The 21,788-nt window shown below is 46.1% G+C and overlaps 1 protein-coding gene and 1 long non-coding RNA gene across 2 annotated transcripts in view; one reads left to right on the forward strand and one right to left on the reverse strand.

Annotated features, from left to right (window-relative positions):
- The first annotated feature begins 1,028 nt into the window (after nt 1-1,028).
- Nucleotides 1,029-21,788, forward strand: part of LOC309520756 — a 31,354-nt gene continuing 10,594 nt past the window's right edge. Inside the window, exons 1-2 of the long non-coding RNA XR_014214380.1 lie at nt 1,029-1,233; nt 4,589-4,723. This is a non-coding gene — a long non-coding RNA (uncharacterized lncRNA). The remainder of the gene's footprint in view (nt 1,234-4,588; nt 4,724-21,788) is intronic.
- The window catches only part of TMOD4 (tropomodulin 4), a 23,763-nt gene continuing 4,399 nt past the window's right edge, over nt 2,425-21,788 (reverse strand). The window contains exons 2-10 of the mRNA XM_082202448.1: nt 17,627-17,813; nt 15,631-15,787; nt 9,826-9,948; nt 7,055-7,144; nt 6,610-6,740; nt 5,349-5,456; nt 4,124-4,267; nt 3,617-3,761; nt 2,425-2,873 (exon numbers count right to left, since the gene is read on the reverse strand). Coding sequence (XP_082058574.1) covers nt 2,851-2,873; nt 3,617-3,761; nt 4,124-4,267; nt 5,349-5,456; nt 6,610-6,740; nt 7,055-7,144; nt 9,826-9,948; nt 15,631-15,787; nt 17,627-17,752 — 1,047 coding nt within the window. The 5' untranslated portion in view covers nt 17,753-17,813 and the 3' untranslated portion in view covers nt 2,425-2,850. The remainder of the gene's footprint in view (nt 2,874-3,616; nt 3,762-4,123; nt 4,268-5,348; nt 5,457-6,609; nt 6,741-7,054; nt 7,145-9,825; nt 9,949-15,630; nt 15,788-17,626; nt 17,814-21,788) is intronic.

Below are 21,788 nucleotides of genomic sequence, written 5' to 3' on the forward strand. Positions count from 1 at the left end.
CTTGCGAGTTCCTGCGGGTTTTTTTCCCTTCCCCCCCTTTTTCTAAGCCGCTAAGCCGCTTATCAGCTGATCCGATAAGCTGATAAGCCGCTAAAAGCCACTAATAGCGCTAATCCGCTAATCCGTCAATGGGCTTGCTTTGCAAGACGAAAATGTCTTGCGAGTTCCTGCTGGTTTTTTTTCCTCCCCCCCCTTTTTCTAAGCCGCTTATCAGCTGATCCGATCAGCTGATCGGATCAGCTGATAAGCCGCTAAAAGCCGCTAATAGCGCTAATCCACTAATCCGTCAATGGGCTTGCTTCGCAAGACGAAAAAACCGCTAGACGAAGAGAATCCCAGAACGGATTCTTTTCGTCTTGCGAGGCACCACTGTACTTTCATCTATGAAGAGCCGAGTTCAAATCCCACCGACTCAGCCATGAAACTCTCACAGGGATCCTTCCCAGCCTCTTTCTCACAGCTCAGCTTACCTCATGGGGTTGGCTTTGAGAAAGATTATCTCTGTGAACACCACCCATAGCACCATTTTGTAATGAAACACCTTCCCCTCAAGTCATATCTCAAGTTCCTCACAGAACTCTAGCCCAATGGTTGCCATTAATTTGATTTGAACTGATTTTTTAATGAATTGGTTTTAGAATGCTGTATTGTTTTATTGTTGTTAGCCACTCTGAGCCCGGCTTCAGCTGGGGAGGGTGGGATATAAATAAAATACAGTGGTGCCTCGCAAGACGAAAAGAATCCGTTCTGTGATTCTCTTCGTCTAGCGGTTTTTTCGTCTTGCGAAGCAAGCCCATTGGCGGATTAGCGGATTAGCGCTATTAGCAGATCAGCTGATAAGCGGCTTAGCGGCTTAGAAAAAGGGGGGGGAGGGGAAAAAACCAGCAGGAACTCGCAAGACATTGTCGTCTTGCGAAGCAAGCCCATAGGAAATTCGTTTTGCGAAGCACCTCCAAAACGGAAAACTCTTTCGTCTAGCGAGTTTTCCATCTTGCGAGGCATTCGTCTTGCGGGCACCACTGTATTATTATTATTATTATTATTATTACTATATCTCCCTCCTTCAGCAAGCTGAGGTGAGACAGGGCAGCTTAATTCAATTCAATAATAGTGGTCCAGAGCCACCAGAATGTTCCAGAAGGGTCTCCCTCGTCTGTCCTGGTTTCTATACTATTTCCCTCACAGCCCTTGTTTCCTCATTTTTCATTCTCATCTTTGCCTTGCCCGTCTGAGGTAAATCATGCTGCAGGAGGGCAGTTATATTACTTTTCTCCTGTCACTTTTTATGACAGAACTTGGTTAGCCCTAGTGGCGCTGAGGGAATTGGAAACACCAGTTTCCACCCAAGATGGCGGCCGTCATCAAGGCCGTCTGTGAGGACGTTGGGCTGTAGGCCTTGTTGCCTGGCAGACCTCGTGTCACGCCAAACAAGTGCAGGGAAACAAATTTGTTTACGATGCCCTCAGGCACTCTGAAATGGCTTCCTGACTAATATCTCACTGGGCCCATAAAAACCGTCATCCTTTTGGCCTGCGGTTGCCTTTGCCAATTTAGGAGCGTTTGTTGACTCCCGAGGCCCAAATGGGTGCCCTCAGTTTCCATATTTTCACGCGCACACCTGGCACCGCTGAGGAAAAAATTGAATTTGATCCTGTCGGCGCTGGGGCTCGTTTGGTGTTCAGTTTCCGCTATAGCTCAGTTTTTAAAAAGGGGGGGAAAGGAAACCTCTTTCTTCTTTGTCCAGCCTCTTAAAATGCCAAAATGACATTTTGGAGAATGGAGAAGTGACTGTGATCCTGGTTTCTCCACCCCATGTGGCACCTGATGGCAGATATTAGCTGGCAGGAGTGTGAGGCCATTGTTGGCCGACTTTTGTGAGGGCGGCTTTGGCAGATCTCCAGGCCTGCCTCTTTTTATGCTCTTTCCTTGCTAAATTTACCTCAAATTTCCCTTTTGTAGTAGAAGAGCAGGCGAAAAGGACCTAGATTTAATTAGACACCCTCAAACTTGGTGTGTCAGGAGATGACTCTCCCCACCTGCCCATCTTTCCCAGAACAATTCTGGGACATATTTTCCAGAACGTTCCAACCCAGAATGAATGAAATTGATTTCCACTGGCCTGTGCGCTGGTGTAAACCCCAAACGCCAGGCTCATTATCAGAAAATTTATTATTTCTGATGGTGTGCTTACGGGCACAAGTGCAGAACCCATATGGGAAAATGAAGGCTGGGTCTGGTGCCAGAAGCACCAAAATAATAATAATAATTTTATTATTTATACCCCACCCATCTGGGCTTCCCAAAAGGTGATGGGAGGCTTTGGGGAAGAGGCGACACCTCAGGTGTGGGGCTGCCCATTACAGAAAGGGGCAAGCATTTCCAAACGCAAGCTGTCGACCCAAGAAATTGGAGATATTATACATATTCAGGTTTCGATCAGCGAGGTGGTGCCGAATCATTTAATCATAGTAGCTTGTTTAGGAAAGATAGGAAGATTGCAACTGCCTTTGGTCCTTAGCGGAGAACAAAGCCAGTTCTTTGGGGCAGGGCGGGCGTCTCTCCGAAATCTCTCTTATTTACAGAGGTAATCAAAAGACGGGGAGCCTGGATTCGGAGGAAGAAAGAACCTGAGATTGCAAGAAATGGGGGTTGGGGGGTGGTTTCGGTCGCCAAGGTGAGGGGGGAACAGCAGGGCAAATCTCTCCGAGAAATTCTCTTCTTGAAATAAAATAAAAATCCTTGCTGTTGGCAAAACTCTGTCTCTGGGAGGCAGGCAGAGCTTAAAAGGCTGCTTAGAGGCACATGAGGAAGCTTAAGGGCACTCTGGATTCGGTCGCAGGGGGTGGGCCATTATGTTTTCTTCTGCTTGCGGCCTGCAAAAGAAAGACGAGCAATGTGAGGACACCGAACGCTGCCTTATATACCGTATTTTTCGCTCTATAACACGCACCCGACCATAACACGCACGTAGTTTTCAGAGGAGGAAAATCCGTAGGCATGCCACCCGTAGGCATTTCCTCCATAACACGCACAGACATTTCCCCTTACTTTCTGGGAGGAAAAAAGTGAGTGTTATGGTGCAAAAAATACAGTACCTCGTCAGGCCATTGAGGTCCCATGTAGCTCAGTAGACTCTACACTGACCGGCAGCAGCTGTCTGGGGTTTAGGACAGTGGGTTGGATCCATTGGGAGTTGAAGCTGGGACTTTTCGCGTGCAGAGCAAGTTGGGCAGACAAAGGGAAGGACTTCTTTGCACAGAGCACAGTTCATCTTGGGAACTCATTCCCACAAGAGGTAGCGATGCCTACCAATGGGGATGGCTTTAAGATTAGACAAATCCATTGAGGACAGTATGGCTATCAAAGGCTACTAGCAGCCATGACAGTCATGTTCCCCCCCCCCCCCCATTGCTGGAGGCAGTATGCCTCTGAATAGAGGTTACTGGGAATCCCAGGCGGGGAGACCACTGTTGCCCTCTGGCCCTACTTGCGGCCTTCCCGGTGACATCGGGAACAGGATAGCCAGCCATGATGTCCACCCACGAAAAATGGCCACTCAATTATCCATTCGAGAATCAGGACAGGCCACTGGGGTCGCCAAGCCAGCGCCACTTACGTAATTCGTTGTTCTTGGTTATCGCGATGGAGGCTCTGGCCCTTGGTCCTTGCTGCGTGAAGTGATAACCAAAGCGGATAATGGAAGGGCAATTTTCCAACATGGCGGCCATCTCCATCTCCACCGAGTCGCCCAGTCGCTGGCGCTGTGTGGGGAGAAGGAAGAAAGAGAAATGAGAAGTGTGAAGGAAGCGAGGAGGGGCCCCACACTACTGTTTTTTTGTTTTAAAAGATGGCATTGGGTTTACAAGGAGACAAGAGGATGCTGCGGGCTGAATTTTGCGAATTCATGCATGTAACCAGAGCATGGATTGAGGATGCACGAAGCAGCCACCTTGCTGAAGCAAAGCAGGTCTAGGGCTGCTCATCTCCAGGAGAGGGAGAGAAGGCAAGCAGGTCTTTTCCATCGCCACCGAAGAGACCAGCTGCCTTTGGTCGTCGTTTCATCCGGCTGCAGAGCAGAGGGAGAGTGCAAGGGGCTCTGACCCCAAAACGGAGGCCAGCTAACCTGGTTGTCCACCTTGAGTTCAGTCAACGTGGAGTTCTCCTTCATGGCTTTAATGACTTCCATCATCCCAGCGCTGGTGATGAAGTTAGATTCAATGTTGAGGCTCTGAAGGGTCTTGTTCTCCTTCAGCATCTCGGCCACAGCCTGAGGGCGGAGAAACAGGCAAAGTTCAGGAACTCTTGCAAGTACAGTGGGACCTTGGTTCTCGAACTTAATCCGTTCCGGGAGTCCATTCGACTCCCAAAACCATTTGAAAACCAAGGCGCAGCTTCCAATTGGCTGCAGGAGCTTCCTGCACTCAAGCAGAAGCCGCGCTGGACATTCGGCTTCCGAAAACCGTTTGCAAACCGGAACACTTACTTCCGGGTTTGCGGTGTTCAGGAGCTGATTTGTTTCACAATTAAGCCTTTCGAGAAGCAAAGTACTACTGTATTGTTTTCAGCCACTGTCTCCAACTCCCAGCAGCTCCAGCAGCCAGCGAGGGCAACAGTCACAGAGGATGATGGGAGCTGGAGTCCAGCAAAGTCTGGAAGGTGTTGAACTACCCCAACATTTGATGTTTCCACTATCCCTTTGGAACTCACTGCCTCCTGATATCAGGTAAGTGCCTTCACGGTACTCTTTTCGGCACCTGCTAAAAATATTTTTTGTTTAGATAAGACTATTTGGATGTGTAGAACACTGACATATGCTTTCACCCACTTTTTAACTTATTGTTGATTTTAATTTGCTTTGAGAGTTTTCAAATAGTTGCTTGCAACCTTTCTTTAACTGATCGTTTGATTATTCCATTCTTTTCATAACAGTTTTGAGGGTTTGTTTGTTTTTACAATCATGCGGAATATAAATTTTATAGAATAAAATAAAGAAATGCCAGAGCAAAGGCCAGGCTGGCCATGACTGATGGAAGTTTTGGTTCAGCATCACCTGGAGGGCTACAGACTCTCCCATCCCTGCTTAAGTAGGACTAAATCAGGGCTCTGGTCCCGATTCTGTTTTGGTCCTGTTCACCCAGTATTTGGTTAACCACAAAGCCTACATAAGTTGTCCTAAATTGGGGCTATTCTAGCCTAGAAGGTTCCATGAGTGATCACAGGGAGTCATCCTTCTCCAACTCTGTTCTCCCTCGCCAGTTCCCTGTTAGGGTTCAGCCCTAGCCAAAGCTCCAGATCGCCTGTTAACGGGCAAGGAAGTTTTACAGAGGAGGAGCAACCTCAAAGCTTACGTGTGCCACTGGGTCATTACTCCGGGTTGCAACCAGGCTGAGCTTCTTGATGACAGTGTTTCTTTTCATGGAGTCGCAGATTTCTATCAGCGTCTGAACGGGAATGTCCTGTGGGAATGAAGAGAGGCCCATCTGCACCACCCAAAATCTCGCTTCAAACCTTACCTGTTCCTACATTTGGTGGTGAGGGACCGCATGACATTACTCCTCTCCTGCTGACATCTTGCGTGTCCCAAAGCGAAAACCCACTTTTATCCTAATCGATAGTAGCACAAAAATGATTTAGAATATGCTTAATGACACTTTCACAGAGTGGTGTGGAAGAGCCGTAAGTCACTGCATCCTGCAGGAGAGTTTCTTCTTCAAATCCCTAAAATATCCACATTTGCTTAGAGCAGGGCTTTCAGTGTGGCTGTCCTGGTTCTGTGGGGCAGCATCACAGTTTGAGACATAGCTGTTGTTTTGTATTGTTTTTAAAAGTATTTTTAGCTGCTTTTAAGGTAAAGTTTGTAAATCACCTTGAGGCACATGTAATTTCTCATTAGGGTAAAACCCTAATGAGTTTTACTATTTATACCCCATGCTCTGACTGGGTTTCCCCAGCCACTCTGGGAAACTTCCAACATATATTAAAACATAATAAAATATCAAACATTAGAAAAACTTCCCCATACAGGATTGCCTTCAGACGGCTTGCGGTTTGGATAACTCCATACCCTCCAACATTTCTCCAATGAAAACAGGGATGTCCTAAGGAAAAGCGGGACATTCCAGGATCAAATCAGAAACCGGGACAGCTTTTCTAAATCTGGGACGTCCCTGGAAAATAGGGACACTTGGAAGGTCTGCCATTGTATTTCTTAACCTTTGAAGGACCGGCCCACTCTCACACTGGTCAGACCCCTATCCTCTGACAATTAATCCTTTTAATTGTTCATAAGCATGAGAACTGGAACTTTAGCTTACGCTTAGAGGAAAGTGGTAGAGCATCTGCTTTGCATGCAGAAGGTCCCAGGTTCAATCCCCAGGCAGGGGAGGGAAGGAACTCTCTCTGAAACACAGCTGCTGCCTGTCAGTGTGGACAATATTGAGCTAGGTGGACCAAGGATCCAGCTCCATATAAAGCAGCCTCCATGCTTGAGCCCATCGACATCTTCAAAGCATCTGCTCTTCTGACAAGCGACAGACTCCAAAACAGGGGCTGTTCCCTCTGTTGCCTGCTTAAACACCCAAGTGTGTCCTCCTGGGACTCGGCACTGACCTTAATGTTATTAAGGTTCACTTCCTCGAGTTCCTTGTCGTTGCTCTGGATTTTCGTCAAGGTCTCCTCCACATTTGTGGGGTTTGGAGGCTCATCTGGGACAGGCTTGTACTTATCAGGCTGCACTACGCCTGAGAAAGAGAGAAATAAAATAAAGAGAGAGCGTGTCTTGAATAACAGAGGGCAGAACCTCAGGACCAGGGGGCAAATGTGGCTCTCCAGTCTTCCCTTTCCACCTCTCAAGACCCTTCCCAGACCATGCCCCTTCTCTTGAAGCCTGTTCTCATTTGTGAGTGTTTTGCTTAGTCTTCCTAGGATTGGGACCCTAGCCCCCAAGCATGTCCGCTTGAGTTTGACAGTTGCTTCTGGTTCCCGAGCAACAGTCTCTCCTAACTCCTTGGTCATTTGCCACCCTCTGTAAGACGCAGACCAAGGAATCACTCACTGTTTATGCCTTCCGTGTTTGTGATGTTGCCGCTGCAGATGGCATCGTAATACTGCTTGTTGCTCATGAGGGTGTACATGCCCAGGATTGCTGCAAGGAAGCAGAGAAGGAAATAGCCAGGTTTGTGTTTTCTTTAAAAAACAACAACACACCACAATATTCTGATAATTTATTTTGGATTGCCAACCATGTGCAAGGAGCTGTACAGAGCACTGAGGCCTGCCCCTCTTCTGATCACTAGGCCTAGCTCTCCCTGTAACAATGCTTTTTAAATTCCCCGCACATAGAAGTGTAGCATGTTGTAGAAATAGTTTACCTAGTATTCTACATGCAGGCTTGTTGTTTTTTAGCGTTATTTTTACTTCCCAGAGGAGCATCTTCGGACTACAGGCAGGGACTCCCCTGTTTTAGCTATCAAGTCGATCTACAGACTGTAAACACCAAACACAGTGTCAGGTTATCCAGGCAGCCACATGAAGCAGTCGATAGGATAGAGAGCTGCACATAAATGGCACCTTTCAAAATTAGAGTATGACAAAATCCATAAATAATTAGATAGTTAAAAACACCAGCCTGTGGTTGTAAATGCAGAAATGCTCCCTATGAATTATTATTATTATTATTATTTTTAAGCTAGTCTGTCAGGGCACTAACAGTTCCAGATTTGCAGGGGGCCTTGGACAAGATGTCTCCTGCGGGCTCCCTCCCTCAGTGAGTCCACCCACCCACTGCCATCATTGCCATCTGTTCCTGCTCCTCTGCCTCAATGTTGCTGCCACCGGCTTGCTTGCCAGTGAGTGCCTCCGCCTCCTTCTTGCCACCACTAAAAGCGGTTCTCAACCTGTTGTTGGACTACAACTCCCATCGTTCCCGAGCTCTGGCCTTGCTAGCTAGGGGTGATGGGAGTTGTAGTTCAACAACATCTGGGGACCCACAGGTTGAGAAAGGTTGGATGAGCAGGTTGCAACAGTGGAGAGGAGACAGCAGCCAGAGGGGGCTCTTGTCAGTGGGACCCACTGCCTGGGTTTGGCACCCCAACAGTTGCCTGATCAGCCCAGCCTGTGCTGCCGGCCCTGTGCCTGGAAGAAGGAGGCTTCTCCCTTTTTCTGTAGGCACCGACATTTCAAAAATCCTTTGTGGAAATCCATTATTTACAGGGACAGGAGCGACCTTCTTTGTCAGGATAGCAGCATAGCTAGTGGGGACATTTCTGCTCCGGTGCATCCATGCTGTGTCCAGCTCCGATTCCCAGAGCTCAGCAGCAAGCAGAGAGTAGGGCTGGCTTAGCGCCACGCAGAGGCTAAAATCAGACACTTTTGGTGCTCTCGCCCTATCGGCTTACGCCTGACAGGGAGCCATGGGGGCAATAAAAATACGTGAGGCTTTGGCAAGGAGGTGACGTCAAGGGACTTTCCCGTCCGGTGGTCACCGGCCAGCACGGGCGACCCACCTGCTTTTTATGCAATACAGGTTGTTACAATTGTCCTGGGCTGCCTGCAACAGAGTCCCCTCCTGGAAATGGGGATGTCAGAGAAATTCCAATCAATATAAAAATGGGAGCAGGAATTTACGATGTCCGCTTATTCATCCCATGCCCGTAACGGAAATCAATCCAGCAAACAGGGTTAGTGTTTGCTGTTGTCATTGCTTTCCATCCACTAATGATGTGCAATTGACCGGTTCTCTTTTGCATAGACGTCGTATTTCCTTTGCATTACGAATGTAAGAAGAGCCTGCCAGATCAGGCCAAAGGGGACCCATCCTGTTCTCACAAACACATACCCACAAGCAGGATCCGGGCACAAGACCCTTCTCCCCTCCTAAGGTTTCCAGCAACTGGTACTGTATTCAGAAGCATTGCTGCTCCAACATAGCCATCATGGCTAGTAGCCATCTATAGTCTCCTCCTCCTCCTCCAAGGATTTCTCTAATCCTCTTTTAAAGGCATCTAGGTTGGTGGCCATCACTGCCCCCTTGGGGAGGGAGTTCTACCATTTAGCTATGTGCTGCATGAAAATGGACAGTGCAAGAAGCGTTCTTCATTCCTGCTAAAAGAACATTCTGGTTTAGACAAGCCTACCCAGAAGTTACAGGTTACAGATGCTTCAGGTTACAGACTCCGCTAACCCAGAAATAGTACCTCGGGTTAAGAACTTTGCTTCAGGATGAGAACAGAAATCGCGCAGCGGTGGTGGCAGCAGGAGGCCCCATTAGCTAAAGTGGTACCTCAGGTTAAGAACAGTTTCAGGTTGAGAACGGACCTCCAGAACAAATTAAGTTCTTAACCCGAGGTACCACTGTAAACAAATAAATATTACACCCCCATCCAGAGCAGCGGACTGCTCCAGATATCTAAGTCAGTGGCTTGAGAAGGGGTTAAGAGGAAGTCCATGCACAGACCCAAGCTGAGGGTTGTAGCCAGATAAGTACTACATGGAATAGACCTGTTGGAAATAATAGGTCTAAGTGAGTCACATTCATTAATGTCAGTGGGTCTACTCTAACATTGGCTACAACCCCAAGGACCTAACTGGACAGTGTACTGGGTGCATTTGTACTTCTGTGCTTCTTTTTGAGCTGATGGATAGTATTAAACGCCCTTCATTGACAGTTTGATAATAAATGCCAAGAGGTTTCTGATAAGATGAGGTTCCTTTCCCCCTATTTGGAGCTAACTTCCACTGGGATCCGATACACCTCACTGTTGTCTGTGCCCCCAACATGGAGCAGCTCTCTGCCCACCACCCTCCGGCCGGAAATACGCTTTTTACCTGCAATGTCGCACATCTCCGCATCGGTGGCATTTGCTAAAGCTTCTTCCAGTTCAGGTTCCAGCGTGATCTGTTCTTCTTTGGGGATTTCCCTCTTGGGGTTTTTCGGAATAAAGGGTTTTCCTGGTGTTTGGGGTTAGGAGAGGAAATGAACTAAATTAAAAGTGGCACAACAAAAGGTCATACGATGCAGTTCATTCAAGCAGTCCCCCCCCCCAAATTCTCCAAAACTTTCCCCATTCTGAAATCCAGCCAGATTTGGTGAAATGCCCCCAAGCTGAGCTCAAGTTTTTGTAATTAGAAGGTGTTGTAAGTCTTCATAGAATTGGTCAATTTCAGTTTCTTCAGCACCGGTAGTTGGTGCATAAACTTAGATTACTGTGATGTTAAAAGGTCTGCTTTCCATTCGTATCGAGATCATTCTGTCATTTTTGAGATTGCATCCCAGTACAGCTTTCGCCACTCTTCTGTTGACTATGAGGGCCACTCCATTTCTTTTACGGGATTCTTGCCCACAGTAGTAGATATGATGGTCATCCGAACTGAATTCGCCCATTCCCGTACATTTTAGTTCACTGATGTCCAGGATGTCAATATTTATTCTTGCCATCTCATTTTTGACCACAATGTTTTTATTACATTAACATTAATTGACTTTGTTCGTTGTATGCTTTTTATAATTTTTACTGGCACCCCTTTGAGACTTCTGTGGTTAAGCAGTAGCAGGTTTTCCCAAATTAGTCCAACATCTGAGGATACATTTTTTTCTGACTGGAGAAAGGGAGGGGGCACTTTATTCTCTTACCTGGAAAGACTTTCCCCAAGGATGTGTGTAATAATGATAATATTGTTAATGCACATTTCCCCCAAGAGATGAATTTCTTTTTTTGCTTAACGTTCTTTATAGCTGGAGAAATGCAAAATCTGGAAAAGTGTACTATTCAAAGGGTAGCTGCGTTCTCGTTCTTGTATCATTTGGGGCATGTGAATTAGTTAGGTCCAGATTCCTGCACTGCAGGGGGTTGGACTAGATGACCTGCATGGTCCCTTCCACCTCTACAATTCTATGATTCTTTGTTAAACTGCGAGCCAAACTGATTTTCTCTTCCTTTCTGCCTGAGTTCCTGTTCAGTGTGGGTTGCCCAGCTAGAAAAAGACCGGAACAGTGATTCTGTTACATCACTGTACAGTGGTGCCCCGCAAGACGAATGCCTCGCAAGACGGAAAACTCGCTAGACGAAAGAGTTTTCCATTTTGGAGGTGCTTCGCAAAACGAATTTCCTATGGGCTTGCTTCGCAAGAGGACAATGTCTTGCAAGTTCCTGCGGGGTTTTTTTCCTCCCCCCCTTTTTCTAAGCCGCTAAGCCGCTTATCAGCTGATCCGATAAGCCGCTAAAAGCCGCTAATAGGCACTAATAGCTTCGCAAGACGAAAAAACCACTAGACGAAGAGAATCACAGAACGGATTCTTTTCGTCTTGCGAGGCACCACTGTACGGGGGAGTGACTAAATGATCCATCCCAGAGAAGCAGCAGGATTGCTGATCCTTAGCAGATGCCCAGAGCAGTAACTCATCCAGAATTTCAATGTGGAGGATTCAGGGCCCTCAAATTATTCCACTTCTTCATTTCCCATGGCACACTAGCAGTTCTCTCTACACTATCTGAGACGATCAGGTCTAGAAACTTGCACTGTTTGTTTTGTTGCTGGCTGGTTGCTGTTTTTTAAATCCAACATTAAAGTAGCTGGGATTCCAAAGCAGCCACACCAGACAGTTCCATTTCACGTGGCCCAGATCTAACCCCTCTCCATGCCCCCAAAACACGGTGATTTAGTTACAGAGAGGAAGCAAGGGATTTCTTAATCGCAGCCAGATGTTTAATTGCTCAGTGCTAAAAGTAGCAGCAGAAGAAGAGGTGCCATCTGTTTAAATTGTTAGAATATAAACACCAAGCCACTACGAGCTGCATTGCACTAATTTATCTTGTGAAATTAAGAGAACAGGGGTGGGGGAAGGATAAAGAATATGAGAAATGTAGATACGGTGAAAACAGTTTTTCCAAGTATAAAAATAGCAGCAGTAATTAAATAAGGGTGGGGAGAGACGGCAATGCCTCAGATTGAAGCAAAACGACAGTGTGATGACTCGACGCTCAGGTTAGAAACATTAAGACATGTCTCGCAATTAGTAATTGCATTTCTTTTCTATTTTGTGTTGGTTTTCTAATGTTAAGAACATGAAACACAATAAGAGAGGGAGGAAAGAAGACACGGACAAGGTTTCCTTTCAGAAAATCTCTTGACACTGTGAACTTTCAGGAAATCTTTTTTTAGGCCCCAATGAGACTGGGAAAAGGGAGAATCAAAGCTGCCCTTTAGAAACGTCCCGGCTCCGGGATCTTTTCTTCGTTCCAGTGTGGAGAGAAGTAAATTAGCGTGGGAACCACAAAGTGAGAGGAGGCGCAAATAGGGTGAACCTGAGATGCCTTCACACACACACACACACATACACATCTTCCAATCTGCTGGCAGAGTCCACCTGTTGCTCCTTATCACCGGCTCTCGGAATCTGACTGCTGCTGCCTCTCCACGGGATTGGCCAATGCACCGGCAAGATTCAACACAAACGCCATTGGTTATGCTGCAAGATATCTGGAAAGGGTAGTGCTGCTGCTTTTGACACGCAAGGGATGTCAGAAGGCAACGGTTTCTATTCCAAACTGCATTAGTCATAATCGGTTCCGTTTCTCTTACACTGCAGTTCAGTTTCTGCCAAACACTACATTGTTCATCTCACCATGACAGCTATTTAGAATCACAGAACTGTAAAGTTGGAAGGGACTCCAAGGGTCATCTAGTCCAACTCCCTGCAATGCACGAATCACAGCTAAAGGAACATCCAGCCCCTGTTTTAAAACCTATAACAAAGGAGAGTCCACCACCTTCCGAGGAAATACGTTCCACTCTCAAACAGCTCTTACTGTCAGAAAGCTCTTCTTAATGTTCAATTGGAATCTCCTTTCTTGTCGTTTAAATTCATTGGTTGGGGCCTCCCCTCCAGAGCAGCAGAAAACAAGCTTGTTCCATCTCCCATGTGACAGCTCTTCAGGCTAAACGTACAGCTGGATTGGGCCCTCAAAATGGGTGAGAGACACATTACTTCTGATGTAATGGGTCCTGATGTACCCATTGAAGGCCAAATGGATCATGAATTTAAATCCCTGATCATCCTTGTTGTTCACTGGAGGAGCTGGCTACAGTAGTCTCTCAGATTGGCATGCTTCACAGAGTTGTTGCATGGTGACACAGAGCTCCTTGAAGAAAGGGCAGAGTACAAATGCCACAGGGAGGAATTCCACAAGTGAAGAGGTTTCCTTGTCACTCTGCCTCCATGTACCAGTAGCTAGACTGGTTGGATTTCTGCCTGTTGTACTGCTCTTAAAGGCAGAGGAGCCTGCCTGGAGTATAGGGGTGGAACATTTGTCCCCTGTCTATCTTCAGGTGAATGGCAGATAACCAGTGATCAGTTTCTAAAATGCCATTTTAGGGATGTGTTTTCTGATGCACAATATAAAGTTTCTGCAAGTTTTGTGGTCAAAGGTGGAATGAAATGTATTTTAAAATGTTACCAAATAAGATGTGAGATATATGTACCTACTTTGGCTTTTTAAAAAGAATTTTTGGCAAGCAGAACCACTGGACAGCTCAAATTTATGCTCTTACAAGCTGATTATAAAACTTTGGTTCCTCTGGTTGGTGCCACACACAGAGAGGACCTCTGCAAGTAAATGACAACAACCTTTGCCTGACCTGAGCAAAGCCACTGGACAGCTGAGATCTGAGGTCTCGCAGGGGAATCTCTTTGCAGTACCTCAGCTCTCAGGGTCACATGCAAAATCTGCAAATGGAAGAACATCATAAAGAAGAATATGATAAACGCCCTTAATGTACAGCAGCAGGTTGCCCTGAAAGTGCTTTTAGCATATGTGAAGGATGCAACTCTGAATGAAGGCAAGTCCTTAAAATCAATGTCCTCCTTTTCACGCCTTTCATTGTGGGGTCAAGTAGCTGCAGTTGAAGGTCAAGGATGAAGAACATGCAGCTGCAAATGCGCCATCGTCTACTCAGAAGGAAGTCCCAATTCACTTTAGTGCCGACACGCATGAGAGAGAGCTACGAATTTGATTTTTTCCCCCCAGGTGTGTTGATGGATGATTTGAAGAGATGCCGTGAGCCTTTACCAGGAGCACTTAGGAACCTTTTGTGGGTCAGGACATCTGAGCTACACACCGGGCTATTTTGAATCCTCGGCGTGCTCCCGGCCGAGCTAAATATAACTTTTCCTCTCAATCCCATCTCAATTCTGGGACAGCACGCACAGTAGGATTCTGGCAACACTCAGGAGCAGCTTTTGCCCGGCGCCAAGCTGGGACAGAGCTGGTCTCGAAGACCTATGGAGCGTACGTGATTGTCTCTCTGCACATGCCTCCAGCACCTCTTGCCCCCAATCAAAATGGCAGCCATGGATTTGGAACCACCAATAAAACTGATGCTAGCACCCAGGGTTTTTTAAGGATATTGCAAATGGCAAATTACAAAATCCATATCAGACAATGGCATTCTTGGGCCAATCAAAGTGTCACAAAGGAGTGTGGAATCTTTCAAGGCCAGAACAGTTCAGAGATGGCACCCCAAGCATGGTTTGTGCTAATCACAGTTTATAATCAAAGTACAAGCAAACCAAGGTTTATAGCTGCTTGCCTACTTTTGTTTCCCAATATCTCAGAGCTCAAGCTGATGCATTTACTCTCATTTTGATTGTGCAGTGGCTTCTGGAGACAGGAAACTAGTAGTCACTCTGCTCTGTCAAACTGAACATCCCATTGAAATGTACAGCACACAAACCATGGTTTCTCAACCTTGCTCACCAGATTATCACAAAACATGGCTTGCCAATTCAAATGTCACAACCCAGCATAGTACAGGCCCATGGTTTGCAGACTTGTCAAACCATGGTTTCTGGCACCAGACGCAAACCATGGTGATGCCTAGGACAAGCCTGGTCTGGAAACATGCAAACCAATGGATTCTGGGGCTGATGGCAAACCATGCTTTCTCAAATTAGTGTCATGCCTAGCTGCTGACCACAGTTTGATGTGACATTTGAATAGAATGAGTTTGTAACAGGAGAAATGTTGGAGAATGAGGGTACTCCGGGGCCTGAAACACAGCAGGCAGAAAATAAAATTTATTTGTCCAAAGGCAGATGTCCAGGCTTCTGCTATTTAAATCAGACCTGGCCAATCCAGATGCTCCATACGATTCACCAATCACAGAGGGTATAATCTCATGCAGCCGCAGTAGCTCAGTAGTAACTCAATAGTAACCATTATGGTTGTAATGGTTAGAGTGTCAGACTATGAGATCAGGGTTCAAATCTCCACTCAGCCATGAAGCTCACTGGATATCACTGTTTCTCACCCTCACAGAGTTGTTGTGGGAATAAAATGGGGAGAACCATGTACACCGCCTCGAGCTGCTTGGAGGATATAAATGCAATAAATAAATAACTCACTGAAACTGACTTTTAGGGTTGCCAGCTGACCATAAGGGTTTTTGTTTTTGGTTTAAATGGGCTGCTCCTCTGCCTTCAAGAACAGCTCAATCTGCAAAAATCTGTAGGTGGCACTTTGTGCAGCACAGTTGCACACCCTGCTGCTGCAGATGGGACGGTAGAAGGAAGCTTGGCAGTCCATCCACCCAGCCTTGGAATCACAGCATCCAGCTTGGAAATTATACAAATACCTTTTTTCTCTCCTGTGAAGGGCACCAGGTCTTCCCGCTCCTTCACTTCCATCGCCTGCTTCTCCAGGTGCTGCATGAGGGCGTCTCGATCCAGTGGACCCGTCGGGCTCTTCTTCGTCTGGTCTCGTTGCCGGAAACCCGCTGGGAGCATCACATTCTATGAGGCAGAGCAGAATGGGGGTGAGCGAGTTATACAACAGTGGCATTGTATCACCCAGTACTGTAGGATAGGGCTTCTGGCTGCATCAGAACAAGGACTTTCAACCAGGCCATCAAAATTAACTCAACAGGTGAAGCTTCGGGCTTCGTTATATTTCCCTGTTAGGTATCATCTGTTCAATGTGCCTGCTCCCCTCTCCCACCTAACAACACTGGCAACGGGAAATTGCTTGTGTGCTAATGGGGAGTGACATGACACGGCTACTACTTTTAAACTTTCCGTGCTCTTGTTCATCACCACAAAACCTGCCCTTGGGGTTGTGAGGGAGGGATTTGTAGGGGTGGGCAGAAACAATTCCTGGGAAAATAGTAACCTAAAGTTCCTTCCACGCCTACTGCCTAGATGTGTGACTATTTCCTAATTTGAACGTATGACAATGATAATTGATAATATTCGGTCTCAATACCCATACCCTCTTAATTCCCGAGCAAACGTTCCTAAGCCGAATGTACATTGCAAAAAGCCAAATTGGTATTCTCCTAAACTCGATTCCATCCTGCAGCCTTACCCCTTTAATGTTAGAGTTATAGGCTCAATGGCAGAGCAGAGAGATAGGGAGGAAGAAGCCACCCCAAAAAAATCAGCATGGCTAATCTTTGCAAGATACTTCGCAATTTTGTATTTAAAATGGGTGCATTTGAGGACCTTTAAAAAATGCTATAATAAAAAGTTATCACCAAGACTTAAATGTCGAAACTTTAAGCAAACTCATTCTCTGAGGGTTGATCTTTATCATCCATGCACAGGGATCAGCAGGCTTGGGAGAACCCCAAAATTTGAAGAAACACTATGCCTCTCTCTTTGGAGGAGGAAAACCTGAAGGAATCCCACTCCCCAAAGTAGTCCAGACTATGCAGGGCATGCACAGTGGTCACAGATTGCCTCTGATGTCAGGGCACAAAAGTGGAAAGTGGAAGGTGTGAGGAATGGCGTGCCCTGGAAAGGGCTGGCAGGATCTGTCAATTTTGGTTCTTTCAGTTTCACATTTCCCCCCAATCTTAGATTCAGTTATCCACATTTTGCAGCAATTTGTAATTATATAAAAAAAATCCTCATGAAAATTCATCATCGTTTAGTGCGAATTTCTCATACCAAACACATTTTTATAAGCTGTTTTTAATACCATACGTTTGTTGCAGTCTCACTTGTTGCCCCTAAGGAAAATTAAGTTTCACCATCTTCACATTCAAGAAGGCTGTGAATTTTAATAAAAATTATAAAGGAAGAAGGCAGCTATGAATGTTTTGATTCAGCACCAGGGGGTTTGCTTCAAAAACCATCTGGATAGGTGAATCTGCTGATTTTGGTTGCTTTCATTTTATCAATCTTAAGTTCAGTTCTCCATATTAAGCTCCTCGCAAAAATTCAGCAACATTTTAGTGTGAATTTATTTCAGCATACACATTTTAAAGCATTTTTGCATTGTGTACACACTTTCGTGAGCAAATTTCTGTAATATAATGCATTTTTGTACATCAGTTTCCCTAATGTATACATTTAGAGGAACATTTTACCCTGTCAAATGCATTTTGTTGCACACGTTACTTAGCTGGAGAACTGCTTTGCAAAATTCGAAGTAAAATTTCAAACGATATTTGCAAAAAGTGCAAATTAAGTAAGCTTGTCTTTTAATTGTGAATGAGACTGAATTTCTCCCCATCCTTAAAATCATGTCTAGGCAGTCGTATTTCCATTTCCCTCAAAAACCTAAAATTTAATCTAGAATTTTCAAGAATCCCACCTTCTACCCCAAATTGTCACCCCCCTCCATCTCACTTCAGGGTCCATTTCCTGAAGCTCTACGTCAAGTTGAGCCAGCTCCTCCGCAGATAGCTCATTCAAGATCTTATCTTCATCAATGTCTCGATATTTCTCCAGCTCTTTCTGGTATGAAGTCGTCATGGTTGCTGCGGTTTATGCAAAGGTGTTGTCTCTCCTGTGATGTAGAATGAGGAGGATGAAGCTGGATTTAGGGGGGATAGAAAGATGTCCCAGTGAGTAACTAGGAGGCACCTCTAAAAGATCCAGTGTAAAATCAGGCACAGGGCAACATGGGACACTGTTGGGGGGGAAACCATTGGAACTCCTTGCCTCTTGGTTTTTCTGACTGGTCAGCTAAGTTGGTTTCTGGGACCTCTTACCACTATAAATTAGTGGTAGTATTGGGGCTGGCACCTGATTAAAGAAAACATAGTCAATTAACCCTATGAGTGTCAATTGATTACTATTTAATTACTTGATTCTTCCAGATATTTCTGGAGCAGGGGCACTTGGATCTGTTTCAACATAATATGTTCCAAGTTTGAGTCTTCCTGACTTGGGGACACACACACACACCAACAAAGCTAAACCCAAATGTTAATTCAACCATGGTGCTTGTGACTTGAGTTTCTTTGAAGAGCAGGGTCTCCTGCTAAGTTTATATCTTGTTCTTGAAACTCTCAGCATCCAATTTTGGTGTGTGTGCTTGTTTAATTCAAATCAAGTCACATTTCAGTCTATGGCCTTAATTGAACGGTCCAGACGAATAGATCAGTGCAGGCATTTATGGCCACATCAGAGGGTTCAACAAGCAAACAAGCTTACCCGTTCACCCAAAAGAAAATGACTGGTATTTCGCACTGTACTTTAATTTTCTGTCCTGCCTAAAGGGCAGCGCTCCATTTGCCAGAAGCTTGTGCACTGGCAGGGGGGGGAGGTGTTGAATGAGTCCCCCAAAACAGCTGTTTTAAGCCACCCCATTCAGCTGATTGTCAGGATCTGGTTCTCAAAGGCTGAGGGTTTTAAAGCAATGCTGAGGAATCTGGTGTCTTCTAGGTGTTGCTCCCAGCAACCAGCACAGCCAGTGGGCAGGGATGATGGCACTTATAAGTCCATCATCATATGGAGGGCCACAGGCTCTCCTTCCTTGGGTTAAAGGTATAAGCCCCACAAGGGACTGTACCACTTCAGACTGCAAATACAAGATGGAATGGATGCCCCTGTGCCCTATCTCAAAAGTGCCACAGAAAACAAGAAGGAAGAACTTCCCTTGGAAAGTGGTGGATTCTCCTTCCTTGGAGGTTTCTAAAGAGAGGTTGGATGGTCATCTGTTGGGGGTTCTTTAGCTGTGATTCCTGCATTGCAGGGGGTTGGGCTGGATGATCCACGGGGTCCCTTTCAACTCTACCGTTTATGATTCTAAGACCAGGCTGATTCTTTAACACGGTTGGGATTTTGGGCTTGTGGGGAGAGGGCATCCTGTTGTGCGCTGTCTGAAGTCGTATCCTCTCTAGAGGGCTGCGCCACGCAATGTTTTTAAATATGTAAAATCATTCACATATGTCTGTGCAATCACACTCTGTGTCTCTTAGCTATGCACTTGGACACTTCTCAAGATAGCATAACCAAATTTTGTGCGGTGGTTCCTGAGATCAACAGCACGTTTCTGTCTACGTTTGGGAACCGTTGGGCGCCATTTTGAATCAAGATGGTCAAATGAACCTTTCAAAACTACGCCGATTTTTAAACACAGGTCTCAGAATTGGTTTCCTAGAATTCCTGAGGAACCCCAGGCTAGAAACCTGCTATATCAGATTAAATGACAGATGCAGGAAGGCTCTGAAGCCTAATGATGGAGTAATCAGATTGAGCGATAAAACTGTTTCCAAACTGTCCCATTCCCATACTTACTCTGTCTGCTTATCACACTCTTATAACGCAGGTGGGGAGTGCTCCAGGAAAATGCTCTCAGTCTGGCTCTTGCTCTCTTCCCCTCTCTCCTTCATTTCTGGTCTCAATTTCTCTATCACAAAATGGACCCAACCCACCACACAGGGCTGTTGTACAGGACTAAATGAATGCAAAGGAACCACTCTGAAGTCTGATACACATGGTACCCTTTAAATGTCTTTTTTTTTGAGCTGGGGTGTGCGTGTGTTTTTAATTCTGTGATTCTCTTTTTAACCTAGTTAATCTACTTCAAGGACCCAGGGGCGCAATGGGTCAATGCGTCTAGCTGATAACCAGAATGTTGGTGGTTCGAGCCCACCCAAGGACAGCTGTGGCCAGAATTCATGCACTGCAGGAATTTCAACACTATAATTCTGTGATTCGACATTTTCTTCATCTTTTTAAGAACCTAGGAAGCTGCTTTATCCTGAGCCGAACCCCCAGTCCATCCAGCTTGGTATTGTCAACACTGACTGGCAGCTGCTCTCTAGGATGCCAGGCAGCTTTCTCTCCCAGCCCTACCTGTAGATGGCAGGGCTTGAACCTCAGACCTTCTGCATGCAAAGCAGGTGCTCTGACCACTGAGCTGAGGCCCTCCCTTATACCAGATGGACTCCCTACTTTTTCTAGTCCCTTTCAGATACAGTGGTACCTCAGGTTAAGTACTTAATTCGTTCCGGAGGTCCGTACTTAACCTGAAACTGCTCTTAACCTGAAGCACCACTTTAACTAGTGGGGCCTCCTGCTGCCACTGGAGCACAATTTCTGTTCTCATCCTGGAGCAAAGTTCTTAACCTGAAGCACTATTTCTGGGTTAGCGGAGTCTGTAACCTGAAGCGGATGTAACCCGAGGTACCACTGTAATGCCTTCCTGTTTTCCAACCTACTTCTTTGATCGGTCTCTTCTCTCCCTTCCTCTCCTCCTCACTTTCCCCCAAAGGATAAGAAGCTTTCTGAAACAGGAGTCCTGGAATCAAAGAGTTCTTGTGTGCTCTCAGAATTCAAAGAGGAGGAGGTCTGTCTGAGCAGATATAAGGGGTGACAAACTCAGCCGGCCCTCTTCTGGGAAGATCTAAACTAAATAGGTTTGTTTGTTTCCCCCAAGATGCCTTAAACTATGGTCAAACTTCCATTCTCCATTTCCTGGGCACTTTAACAACCTGCGGCGGATAGTAATTCAACCACTGTGGGATAGCTTTACCAGCGGAATTTCTGCCTGTCGCGCAAGTTGGTTGTGTTTCCAGCAAGCGATGTGATAGGCAAAGAAAAGTGGGGAGGTGGGGGTCGGCATCCTGTTTCTGGGAACACAGGTGTGGGGAGCCTTTGGCCCCCCAGATGTTCATGGAATGGTAGAGGTGGAAGAGATACCCAATGATCATCTAGTCCAGCGGTTCTCAACCTGTGGGTCCCCAGATGTTGTTGGACTACAACTCCCATCATCCCTGAGCTCTGGCCTTGCTAGCTAGGGGTGATGGGAGTTGTAGTTCAACAACATCTGGGAACCCACTGGTTGAGAAAGGCTGATCTAGTGCAACCACCGCAAAGCAGGAATGTTCCTGGATAATAACTACCGTATTTTTTGCACCATAACACTCACTTTTTTCCTCCTAGAAAGTAAGGGGAAATGTCTGTGCGTGTTATGGAGCGAATGCCTGCGGGTGATGGGGGGATCTGCTGCAGTCGTGAGCAGAGGATCCATGGTTCCCCTTCCTTCCCTCCTCCATGGTTACAAAGCATGGATCCTCAGGATTTTTGCATTGGGCTACTCCAAACTCACCGTCAGATCACATGTCTGTGGCCACAGCATGAACCACAAAAATCATATATTCACTATTTCGTTTAGAATATTTTTGTTTGTTTGTTTTCCTCCTCTAAAAACTACGTGCGTGTTATGGTCTGGTGCGTGTTATAGAGCGAAAAATACGGTACTCTCCTCCTCCCTGGCCCTTGGGAGCACTGGGGCTGATAGGAGTTGTCATTCAGTGAAACACCTGGAGGGGAGGGCCAAATCTTCCCCACACCTGCTGTAACGGTTGCCATGCAGGTGGACATTCAGCTGGTGAAGCGTCCCACCTGTCAGAGTAAAAAGAATGCCCTGACACCCTCTGGCAGACAGAGAAACCATAGCAGAGAAACAACAGTGGCAAGTTTAGTGAGCGTAAATCAGGCACCCCAAACTCGGCCCTCCAGACGTTTGGGACTACAACTCCCATCATCCCTAGCTACA

The sequence above is a fragment of the Podarcis vaucheri genome (assembly GCF_965113315.1).
Source record: "Podarcis vaucheri genome assembly, chromosome: 16".
NCBI lineage: Eukaryota > Metazoa > Chordata > Lepidosauria > Squamata > Lacertidae > Podarcis > Podarcis vaucheri.